General features: G+C 43.4%; 1 protein-coding gene across 1 annotated transcript in view; it reads left to right on the top strand.

The window, feature by feature from the left end:
• Positions 1-13,071, top strand: part of Ide (insulin degrading enzyme) — a 116,937-nt gene that overhangs the window by 19,176 nt on the left and 84,690 nt on the right. Inside the window, 1 exon segment of the mRNA XM_032891853.1 lies at positions 11,687-11,871. Within this exon segment, the coding sequence (XP_032747744.1) occupies positions 11,687-11,871 (185 nt within the window).

Here is a 13,071-nt window from a genome sequence, read left to right on the forward strand (position 1 = left end):
ATCAGGCTGGCTTCAGGCTCAAGGAAATCTACCTGCCTCTGCACCACTATGCCTAGCTCCTCACGCCCATCAAGATCCTCCTGTGTCAGCCTTTACTGCTGAGGTTCCAGGCCTGTGCCACCAGACCAAGCTCAGTTGTGTTTCCTCTCTTTTGTGTTCCATAGCATCAACAGAAGTAGTTGTCACAGGACCCAGCAGAAAGGGTTAGAGTCATTGTCACAGTCATTAGGCTATTATGTTTTAGCCTTCTTGGATTAGAATATTGGTAAGGTTTTCAGAATAACCTTTGATGATTGGTATTTATGCTAATAATTGATTTTTAAATTTTACTGTGTTTATGATGTTTTCAAAAGGACTTTTGATTGAAATGTAATATGTGTGTAGCATGATGTTGTTCTGTAAACTGAACATACCTGTGTAACCAGCACGTGAGCAGGAAGACTTCCTTGTGTTCCTTTTAATTGCTGTGCCTTCCCAAGGCAGTGGCCTTCCCGCTGAGCAAATAGCTTGGTTTGTTTTTGTCCCCGATACACATGCAGTTGTACAGCACTCATTCCTGAATCCAGCCTCTTCCCTCGACCTCACATCGTGAGGCCAACCTCACTGCTGTGTTTTGGTTTGTCCTTGGTATGTGTTATTCATTTGTGTGATTGAACCTCAGTATTTCTCTTTTTAGTCACTAGGCATTATATATAGTATTCCTATAATAATATACTCTAATAAGATTCTATGTCCATCTTAACTGAATTGTTAGGTCACAGTGTCAACATTATTATTTAGTGACAGAGTTTGGTTGTTTTTCCTTCCCCTCTCCTCCCCTCCCCTCTCCTCTCTTCCCTTCTTCTTCAGCCAGTGTCTCACTCTAGGCCAGGCCTGTCTTGAACTTGTGGCAATCCTCCTGTCCCCGTACTCTGGAGGGCTGAATTATAGGAGTGAACCTCCATGCTTTTTGCAACCGTTTTTGAGATGACTGTATGGGTTTGTGCTCCTGTAGCAGTGTATGAGTTCTGGTGCTCTATGTGTCTTCTCTGATATTTGCTGTCATTTTCTTCGATCCATCCTGGTAGCTAGTTATGCAGTGGAACTTTAGAGAGTCTGTAGGAAGAACTAGCTTGGAGCTCCTTGCAGCATTAACCTGCCACATCCACCTCATTTCGTCACCGTATATTACCCCTTTAGTAGTAGAGCTCCCCTGTGTGGGACAAGCAGAATCTGCACTAGAATTGGCAGACACTTCTGGAGAAGTGTGGAGCTGGACTCAGTCCAGAGGCTGTGTCTCTGGAATTCCAATTTTGGTCTTTAGTGCTTCCACAGCTCTTCAACATATGTAGAAGTGCGATTTTGTGATTTATCGTGACCATTTCTAGTTGAAGCTGTGTCAGTTTGTCATGATCCACTATATTCTCTGCGGGTGGAAGTTATCATTAGATTCTTGGTATTTTCCTATTAGCACAGTCCTGTTATTTGGTAATTTTTTTCTTCTTTACTATGCTTTTTTGTTTGTTTGTTTGTTTTGTTTCTTGTTTTACTTTGACTGTTTAGAATTACCAGAACAGGGTTGAATAGAACTGGTATCGTGCTGTGGGGCTGAGGACACTGCAATATTTCTGTTTCACATGAGATCGTTGCTCTTGTTTTTGTAAATGTTCTTTTTCAGATGAAAGAAATGCTTTTTAAAACTTTCATTGTGTGTGTGTGTGTGTGTGTGTGTGTGTGTGTGTGTGTGTGTGTGTGTGTGTGTCTGGGTTTGTGCTCGGGTGTATAGTGCACTTGGAGGCCAGAAGGAGGCATGGGATCCCTTGGAACTGGAGTTCAGGAACTGGTAGTCAGGAGCCATCCAGCATTAGTGTTGGGACCTGAAGACAGGTCCTCTGCAAGGGCAGTGTGTGCCCTCTTAACCGCTGAGCCAGCTCTCCAGCCCCTGCTGACCTGCTGTTAAAAACCACAATTGGTTTCATATAGTTAAATACTTATTTATTTGCCAAAGGTTATGATTCTTTTTTTTCCTGTTTGCATGGTTTCATGCATGCTTTTAAAAAACAAGTCACATATAAACCTATTATGTCTACTACAGTAATTATTTTCATACAAGAACTAATGGTTCTTTGCAGTCTCTCTGTTACACATTTCCTATTTTTAAAAAATTATACTTTATGTATAGCAATACAACTTACATATTAAACAACTATAATAGAATGGTTTTAAATAGCTTTAAACAGAAGAAAAAGGAAAATTTTCAGGTTTAAAAAAAGAACTCCCAAAAGCGAATTTAAAAATAATAATTCTTTTTCCTAAGTGGGACACTGTCATCAGTGTACTCAGTGACTAGCCACACTAAGTTCCTACTGCATTAATGGTCACTAGAGTTAGAAAGCCCAACTTTCACAGCCACTGCCTCAGAGAAATAACTCAGGTTGGATTCTTTTGGAATGTAAAAATGGTTCTTCCTGCTTTAGTACACAGAAGCTGAATTCATAGATCCACCATGGAAATAAAAGAAAACTATGTCAGAGTTGAAACTAGGAGAGAGAAAGCTTTATATATTGGTGCAGCCCGTGTGTCTGCTGCATTTTTCTTTTATGAGATAGGGTCTCATGTATCCCAGGTTTGCCTGGGACTCACTGTATAGCAGAAGATGACTGTGACCGTCTGGTCCTCCCATGGCCATCTCCTGGGTGTTTTTAGTTGCAGACCAGGTTATTTGGTGCTGGGTTTGAACCTAGGGCTTTATCCAGGCAGGCATTCTACCAACTGGGCCACATCCCCAGCCCACATTCTCCTTTCTGATGGGGCTCGTTGTGAGACCGTTTCAGGGACTCCTCTGGCCGACTTGGCACACTCTTGCAAGGCTTGCCTTTGTTTTACCTGGAGAAGGAGGGAATACTGCAAACCTCCCGTAGAGCAGCTGTTTGCATTCACCAGATTTTATTATTTGTACCTTGAAAAGGGGACTGAGGGTGGAAACTGAGAGCTGAGGAAAGCCGTGTCTGTTTGCTTAGGTACACCTTCAGCCTCTCCCCTTCCCACGCTTCCTCTTTCTCTGTAATTCCTGCTTTGCCACAAGTCAGCTCCCTGACTGACTGCAGTTGGGCAACTCACTTAATCACCAGGTTTTATTTCTTGGAGTTGAGGAAGGTGACCTTCCCAGTAGCCATGAACCACTGCATGAGGAGAATGGAAAGATTAAGCGAGCTCTGTACATAATAAGGGCATTAATAAAATGGGAGTGATGGTCGGGATCAGGTTTGTACAGTGCTGTCCACCTCATATTTTGTAGTAACCTGAAGCTGTGCAGAAGGTCCTTGTGAAGACACTTGCCCAGCCTGTAACTACATCTGTTGAAAACCCCAGGGTTAGAGTAACTGTAAGAGGCATGAGGAGAAGTTTAGTTCATTTGCCTAAACCTTTTTTCTTTAAAGACATAACTCACCCATGTATTTTATGTATGTGAGGTTTTGTCTTCATGCACACCAGAAGAGGGAATCAGATCCCACTACATATGGTTCTGAGCCATCATGTAATTTCTGAGAATTGAACTCAGGACCTCAGAATAGTCAAGTGCTCTTAACCGCTGAGCCACCTCTTCAGCCCCCTCCTTGCTTAAGCTTTATAAAGTCCCTGAAAGGTGAATTAAATGTCTCACGCTGGGAACTAACAGCTATTTACAATGAAGAACTGATCTTCAAAGTACTTTTGCCGGAGGGCTCATCTAAATCACAGCCACTCTTAATTCATTGAAGTTTCAGGTGTTGATCATTAACTCTCCCCAGAGGGCCAGAGCATAGAGCGAGAACTGCTAAGCTTCCACCTGGAACAAAGTTTCCGATTGTGGTAAGAGTGACTTAGCCCACGGGATCTTGGTCTAGCCCTGCTTTTATGGGCTGGCGGCTTACAGAGGAGAACCTGCCCTTTAGACTGAAGAGTCATGGCAGACGGTCCCCTCACACATGTGGCTATTTTTTTTTTTTTTTTTTGAGGTCCAGGAACTTATTTGATAATTGTGGTCTTAATGTAGTTAGTATGTTGAGGCGTCTTAGGCCTCCCCGTGCTTCCCGTGGGGAGCAGGGTGTTGTGTGCTGTGTTTCTGATTCTGAGTGCTTAACCCTGTGCCCTCCCCCCACATGCAGGAGTGTTGTAAGATACGGTTTTCATTTATGATTTTTCCAGTGGATGGGTGGATTCCACAGAGGGAGGTTTTGGTTTATAGAGGTAACTATTAGCATGACCACTTACCTGTTCAAGTTTACAGGTCATTATTTCTAAACTGGTTTTAACTCAAATCTTGTGGAGTGCAACTGGGATGGGAAGAGAGCAAGAAGTAAAGCAAACTTTCACAATCTATTATTAAACAAACTGGGACACTTAACGATGCACAAGAAAGACTATAAAGGTCATCCGAATGAAAGATTATTTACATAGTAACATTTTAGAAGCAGTAAAATCACATTCAGTTTAAGAGATAGGAGAAACTTAATATGCCATAAATCTGTCTGTTTCCAGCATTATAAATCTCAAGTGTCCTTCTGTGGAACACACCCATCCACTCCCCAAACCACATATTCTTGGGCCAGCAAAATGACTCGGCAGGTAAAGGGACTTACTACCAATCCCAAAGGCCTGAACCGACTCTCTCAAGTTGTCTGTCTTCTCACTTACAGACACAGACACAGACACAGACACAGACACAGACACACACACACACACACACACACACACACACACACAGAGAGAGAGAGAGAGAGAGAGAGAGAGAGAGAGAGAGAGATAAAATTTAAATTCTTAAAAACTCTTGGTTCAGGGATTTGGAAATGACTTTCTGTTACACAGAAGTGTTTTGGAAAACATGAAATCCAGGCCTTCACATGTTTTACTTCCTAACTGCGTTGTGTTTTGGGTGTGCTGGGAATGGAACCAAGCCTGGCACATGCGGAGCTCCGTCTCCAGCCGGTGACTCTCAGGTGGGGGTTCCAGGTGCACTGCAGCGTGATGAACACCGAGATTCTGGGGGTTCTGCTGTGGTCACCTGCTTCTTTCTAGTAAGAGATCTGGCTTCCTTCTTCCTTTTTCTTTCCATTCTGAGTGTCTGCTTCTCTCTCTTCTCCTAAACTGGGCTAGGTACTGCTCTTTCCTTACTTTATTATAAGGACGACTTTGTCATCAACTTAAAAGTGATGTCTGATTTTCCTGTCTGCCTGGTCTGTGTCCTGCAGAGCAAAGGCTCTGGTGTCCATATCTTTGTAGTGGTGGATGTACAGCCATTTGGTGCCAGACGGGGTCTGGGCCTTCGTGAAATGTTGGTTGGATATGGGGGTGGGTGGGCTGAGGCCCAACTCAGCAGGGTTGTAAGTGGCAACTTTTTATGAAATGATGTTGGGTACCGATTTGCCAACCCTGAGCTTTCAGCTTCTAGGGTAAGGTAGGAGACCAGCTTACTTGGAGATCTTGTTACAGTGTAGAATGTGGTGAGTAGGTCTGTGGTGAATCCTGATATTTACATCTAGACAGTCTCCCAGCAGAAGCCAGCACAGCCAGCTCTCAAAAGGACTGCGTAACGTGGTTGCCTCTTTTGTGATATAGTTGTTTTAAATTCTGAAGAAAAGCACAAAACTATGTAATTTCTAAACATGCCTCAGTTTTTTGGGGTGATGACAGGAAGTTTCCAACATATTAATATTCCTGAAGTTGACAGAAATTTTATTGCTCCTACAATTTTGACTTTGACAAGTTAAAAATACCAAATCAATGTCTGGGGAAGCATGTGAGTTAGCACTTGCTCCTCATGTAAACACTGGGATGCGCCCTTGTTGAAGACTGGGCTTATGTTAATGAGGAAGCTGAGACAGAGAGACATGTGACCTCCCAAGTATAAATATAAGTACACAGACAGGCAGTCTGTTGATGAGTCCATCAGGAGGCGTTCTCAGTTGGCTCCCCAGTTCTCTAGCAGGTAAGAGACCTCTGTGGAGAGGGTTGATAGTAAGCTGTGGAATGAGTCTTTTTGAGCATGCTGATTTGGTTTCTTCCTTCCTTTCTATCTCTCTTTTTTTTTTTCCTTTTTCTTTTTTATTTCATCAGAAAGCCACTGTATTTGATATGCAGCATTGCTAGTTGGGGCATTTTTAGCTACTCTTGATTCTGTGTGCAAATGTCTAAAAGAAGTTGCATTGGTTTTAATGTGTAACTGGAGAGTAAGTTTGTCCCTTTTTTTCTCAGCTGCACAAGGGCTACAACTCAGGTACAACTTCAGTGTCCAAGGGCTTACATGTCTGTGATGGAGTCCAGTCTCTTAAAAGTCCTGTTTGCTGGGCCTGAAACTGTCAGTCTCCTGGAATTCTGTGTCCCTGCTTCCTGCTTTCTGTTTTACCGTGTGGAGGTTGAACTAGGATCTTGCTACGTTACCCAGCCTGCCCTCTGACTCGTTCATCCTGCTTTGGCCTCCTGGTTATTAGGATTACAAGTGCCTGGCACAATCTAAACATGTATTTTTCTACAAAATTTAAATGTGGACAGGGAAACTGAAAACCTGCAAGGAGTGCCATATATGTTGCTCATGGTTGGATTGAGTCTTTCTATAATGAGGTGGTGTCTGATTTAATTTTTTGAGGCAGGACGCCATGCAGGTTGGCCTTGGATTCCAAACAGAGCTTCTTATGTATTGAGAATGGTCTGTGTCCACAGCCTGAAAGCTGGGCTTCCAGGCTTAAATGCTTCCCTCACCTCTCCTAGTGGTTTTTTTAAGCCCCCAGAGAACGAAACAGTGTGTAGTATTAAAGAGAGCTAGATCTAGTCTTTCTACTGGACCTTAGAGGGAAGTCTGGACACCATATTTCAGATCACTGGTAATCCTTACATCTCCTAAAGAGAACACCGTGGGCAAGTTAGGAGCAGAAGCTGCATGTAAATGATGGTAGTGGCAGTAACAAACCCTTCAGGTTTAGCTTCCACCTAAATAAAGAGAAGCATCATTAGCAGCCTGCCCTCTGCTGTGGGGAAACCTTGCTGGGAGGGCGAGGCACACTGTGTGGTGCACACTGAACTGCTTATTTGTTTTGTTTTGCAACAGTGTCTTACTATGTAGCCCAGGCTAGCCCAAAACTCTGTATATAGACCAGACTAGCCTCAAAGTCACAGAGATCTGCATGCCTGTTTCCCAAGTGCTAGGATTAAAGGAATGCATGGCCATGCGCGTTTCCCTTCCATTCTTCCATCTCTATTTCTTCCACCCACCCCCTTTTTCTTTGGGGGACAGTTATTTGGTAGCTAGCATATGATATCTAGTTAGAGTAGTCTCTCCCCTATTATATATCTTTTCTCCTGTTTTTGATATACAGTCTTTCTGCCACTAGATTGGAATTCAGTTCCCTCCACCCCGACCCCGGTGCTGGGTACCGAATCCTTGCACTTAGTGTGGAAGACACCTAACCTATGCTTAGCTGTACTGGTAACAGTTGAAATCTTTAGGCTTTTTGAGATGAGTGGTGAGTGGGGAGGGGTCTGAGGGGCATAGACGAGGAGGTCTTAGGGCATAGTGTGTGTGCAGTGAAGGGTGGGGAAGGTCTGGGTATCTAACCACTGCAGATCTTTTGAACCTCGGCCTCAGTTTTGAAATTGTAGGTGTATACTACTACTCCTGCCTGGAAAGTAACATTTCTAAACCGTGATTCTTTATTGAACTCAAAGTTTTTGAAACAATGTACTAGAGGCATTTGCTACTTTTAAACAAAATTGTCTTTTGAGAATTAAGTTATCTGGACTTGTTACCTGAAACGTCCATGTGCCCTCATTTGGAGTCTTAAACTCGCCATCTTTGTTATTCTGAGCTGTGTTTTGTGTTCAGATATTTTATCTTTCTTATGAATTCTTGCATTATGGCTACTGACATAGGAAATAGTCGTTAGTAATGGTATTTCGTTGGGGCATAGTGGAACATATTGGTGCTGCTTGGAATCCTAGCACTTGGGAGCATCAAGGATCAGGAATTTAGTGTCATCATCAGCTACATATTCTAGAAAGAGGCCAACCTGGGTTACAGGAAACCGTGTTAAAGCACACAATACAACCCCATTCCCCAAACAGGTGTCTCATTTCCAAATTATCCCCCCAACCCCGTGTGTGAGTGTGTGTGTGTGTGTGTGAGTGTGTGCGTGTGTGTGTGTGTGTGTGTGTTGGAACTAGAGGTTGATGTAGTGTGTATTCTTTAGTCAATGCCCACCTTACTTTATTTGTTTTATTTGTGCATATCTGAGAGGATAAGTGTGAGCTATGGTGGACATGTAGAATCAGAGGGCAGCTTGCAGGGGTTGGTATGCTCCTTGGATTCCAGGGGTTGAGCTTAGATTGGTTTGGTGGCAAGCACCCTACTGAACCATCGAGCTCCTACCCCATCCTGACTTATTCATTGAGGCAAGGTCTCTCAGTCAAACCTAGAATTCCCGTCTGATTAGTCTTGCTAGCTAGCTTGCTTTGGAGATCCGCTGACTCCGCCTTAGAGCCTGGATGTATAGCAGTGTTCCCTTGCCTACCTGCATTGACTTGGGCTCTGAGGATCTGAACTCAGGCCCTCAAGCTTATATAGCCAGTGTTAAATCCCCTCGACCCTTGTCTTGAGGTGTTAATACAATGTTTTATCCAAAATAATGGTTACTGGTTGAGCTCCAGGTACCTGCTTGTCTCTGCACCCCCAGTACTGGGGTTAGAGTGGCCTGCAGCACCCAGCTTTTACATTTATCTCAGGGATCTGAACTCAGTTCCTCATGCCTGTATGGTAGGCATTTTATAGACCAAGGCATCTCCCTGCTCTCAGTTTTGTATTTTACATTAAACCATTTATTTTATCTATCCATATGGGTGTTTTGTCTGTGCATATGCATGTCTGTGCAGCACATACATGCCTGGTCTCTGCAAAGGCCAGAAGAAGGCATTGGATCCCCTGGTACTAGAATTATAATCATCAGTTGTGAGCTACTGTGTGGGTGCTGGGAATTGAACTCCTGACCTTCTGGAAGAATAGCCAGTGCTCCTAAGTGCTGAGCCGTCTCTCCAGCCATTACTTTGTCTTGTTTTGTTTTGTTTTTTTTTAAGAAAATATTTGCATTCTGAACCAGAGCAATGCCATTTTAGCATTGCTTGTATAAATCATGATGTGGCTGAGGCTTTTGTTTTATGTGTATGCTTTGTCTGCATGGTGTGTGTGCCCCACAGTGTGCCTGGTGCTGTGGAGGCCAGAAGAGGCCACAGCGCTTGAGTTACAGGTGTTTGTGAGCCACTTGATGGGTTCTGGGAATGAAACCTGAGTCTAGATGCTCTTAACCACGGTTCTACATTGTGTGAGCTTTAAAATCAGCACAATGCATTTAATATTACTTATAGTATTGATCTTTAAAATCCCAAGTATCAGTCAGGCATGGTGATGCATAATTATAATCTTAGTTCTTAGGCAACCAAGACAAAAGGATAGTGAATTTGAGGATTGTTAGGGTCAGGCACAGCTGGCTGTTGCTAGGCGACTGTGGGGCGGAGCACCGGGCTGTTCCCAGATAGCTGTGGGGGTGGAGCTTAGACAGAATACCAAAAAGAATAGCTTTGGCTGTGTAAAGAGAACCTATCTTACAGAAACAAAACAAAACCCAGCCAAACGAAATCTAAATATCATTTCTGAAAAGAAGATATATGAGAATGTGTTAATAGCAAATCCCTTTGGTTTACCAGCTTTTATTCTGATATTCAGAGAGGAATGCATTCTGTTAAAAAATTAGGTTAGACTTTTCTCTTAGTGCCTAAGGCTCTCCCTTCCTATTTTCACATGTATGTGTAGTGTGCATGTGTGTATGCATGCTTTGCACATATGGGCACATGTATGTGTGGGGGTTGCACATGTGTATGTGTGTATGGAAGCCCAAGACTGACCCTTGATTGTTCTTCTACTTTACCTGATGGAACGAGGAGGTTTCTCTGGCAAACCCAGTTTCCCATGTGACTAGTCTTGCTAGCCAGCCTGAGTTGGGGCTCTCCAGCTCCACCTTTGGAGGATAGAATTACAGGAGAGCCACCCCACCACCCTGGCATTTCTGTGGGTGCTGAGGATCTGAACTCCAGTTCTCATGCTTACGTGGCAAGGGTGTAGCCACTGAGTCATCTCGCAAACCCATGTCCTAAGGTTTTAACACACTATTTTACCTAAATAATTGCATGCCTACTTATGTTCCCTATGGTTTATCTTTCGGTCTGGCTATTGGTCAGTTATTTGTTTTTTATTGTCATAGTGTGGATTATCTAGCCCAGGGCCTTGTGCATGCTAGGCCAGTGTTTTACCTCTGAAGTACGTCAGAAGCCCTGCTGTCAGCTTTATTAAAGGTCTACTTTTGTCTTCTAGGTAAGAAGCCAGGGTACCAGCTTAGGTTCATTTCTTCTCCGTGGTTCCAGATGTGTTTTGGCTTTACCTGTTTCAAATGGAACTAGCCAATATTTGAGGTTTAATGTTTTGTCTGTTAATCAGTTCCTAGTTTGACAAAGGTAATATCTATCTGACTTAAAAACAAGCAAACAAATGAACAAAACAGAAACCAAACTATACAGAACCCAAATCTGGAATCCCTTCATTGTACCAAACCCAAGAAGCTCCCTGTAGGGTTCCATTTGCCAGCACTTCTCTTTTCTGTCACTGCCTCCAGCCTCCCTGAGGAAGAAAGGGAAGACCAGGCCGAGGAAGTCCTTTGGTGAGGTGTCTAGATCCCGCCTGTCCCAGCAGCGCTTTAGCATATATAAAATCACTTGCGCTCTTCCCAGCTTTCCACTGATTTCATGTCCTGGCTTTTGTTGCTTTCATAATGCAGCTTGTTTGTCTTGTTTTGAAATATTTCAGGGCATTGTTCTTCGTGGAGGCTATTCCACATATCTGAGCATATGTATGTTCCTGATCAGCCTTATCATGGGATCCATCAGATTGAGCAATTTGGCTGATTCAGTAGATTCTTACACAACTTCTTACCGTACTCTCTAGCAGGGAGTCAGTATGAAAGCAGTTACTGGTAATTAAAGACCCCGAGGCAGGAGCACACTGACCAGATCACCCTGTATCAAGTCCCCACTGAAGTGCTCATCTCGATACAAAAGTACTGTTAACGCTCCTCTGAGAAAGGCGAGGGGAGGGGAGGAATGGCTGCACCCTGTAAGTAGCCTAGAAAGCATTCCTTAGGGCTCAGTGGGAAAGCAGGCTTAGCTGTGTGAGCCCGGTCAGCCCTCCCCAGCAGGGGCTGCAGCTTCTGCAGCCAGGTAGGTGTTTGCTTTGTTTCTGCTTTGGATGATGTTATATTAATTAATTACCTTGATGCTTGCTTGCTTCCTTGCTTCCTTCCCCTTCTTCCCCTCTCCCTCCCCCTTCCCCTTCCCCTTCTTCCTCTCCCCCTTCCCCCTCCCCTTCCCCTTCCCCTTCTTGGTTTGTTTTTTTGAAACAGGGTTTCTCTATGTAGCTCTGGGGGTTCTGGAGCTCACTCTGTAGATCAGGCTGGCCTCAAACTCTGAGATCAGCCTGCCTCTGCCTCCCAAGGGCTGGGATGTGCCACCAACTCTTTATTTCTTCCTTTATTCATCCATTTACACCCTCCCTCCCTCCCTCTCCTCCCCTCTACCCCCTCCCTTCCTCCCTTTTTTGAGCAGTTGCTTTATAACAAATGTCTTTTCTTTCCAGATTCCCAAAACAAATTTACAGCACAATGAATAATCCAGCCATCCAGAGAATAGAAGACCATATTGTCAAGTCTCCTGAAGACAAACGGGAATATCGTGGACTAGAACTGGCCAATGGTATCAAAGTGCTTCTCATCAGTGATCCCACCACGGACAAGTCATCAGCAGCACTCGACGTGCACATAGGTACAGTTTAGTCTTGTGGGCCATCCCCCGGCAGTAGTGTTTGATAGATGGTGCTGTGAGTGTAAGAACCCAGTAGTTATGACAGATTTGGCTTTTCTTACTATTTTTATTATTTTTGCTGTTTGTTTTGGTTTTGAGACAGGGTCTTACTCTGAAGCCCAAGCAACCTGAAATTCACTGTGTTGCCCATGTTGGCCTCAAATCTGACATAATCCTCCTGCTTCTCAAATGCTGGGATGATAGACTTACGTCACCAGGCCTGCTTGTGCTGTGTTAGTGCAGGGTCTCACTGTTCACCCAGGTTGGCCTGGAACACAGCTAATAGAGTCCTGTTAGGCTTCCAGCTTGGGTGATGTAGCAGCGAAGAACTTCATTCCATCCTTTAAGCCAGGTCTTATTTCTCTGGTATGCTTACCTTGTTATTTTATAGATCCTTGAGTACACGTTTCTTCTGTATGTGCTATCACTTCAGCCCTATTATCTCCTACACATATATATGCTAAATGGAAAATACTTGTTTTTAATAGTTTTTTAAATAAAAGCTTTAATTTAGTGACATTTTAGTATTGAGGAAAAAGGTAATATTGAGCAAATAACTACTGCTTACCTTTATTTTCATTTATTTTTTTAAAAAATTTATTTATTTATTATAAATACACCAAAAGAGGTCGTCAGAACCCATCACAGATGGCTGTAAGCCACCATGTGGTTGCTGGGATTTGAACTCAGGACCTCTGGAAGAACAGTCAGTGCTCTTAACCACTGAGCCATCTCTCCAACCCAGCTACTGCTTACCTTAATGAGTGTTTTGCAAGTATTTAATTTGTTTTTTTCTTTGTTTTTTTGTTTTTTGTTTTGTTTTTCCAACAAGGTCTCTGTTGTGTAGCCTTGGCTGTCCCAGAACTCACTGTGTAGACCAGACTGCAAATATCTAATTTGTATTCAAAGGACAAAGATAGGAATATATAAAAGATATAACCAAGGCAAAAGAAGTAAAATATTCTGCTTTAAATGGCACAGCTTTGCTGGGTGTAATGGCACATTAGCAACTGGGAGCTGAAGGCAGGATGCTTACCGCAAGTTGAAGACCAGCATGGGGTGCATAGAAAGACTGTACCTCAAAACAGCAGCAAATAGAAAATTAGAAATGAGAAGCCTTTGTAACTCCTCAGACCAAGCTCCCCGGGGACATCACACAAT

This window comes from Rattus rattus, chromosome 2 (assembly GCF_011064425.1).
Source record: "Rattus rattus isolate New Zealand chromosome 2, Rrattus_CSIRO_v1, whole genome shotgun sequence".
Taxonomy (NCBI): domain Eukaryota; kingdom Metazoa; phylum Chordata; class Mammalia; order Rodentia; family Muridae; genus Rattus; species Rattus rattus.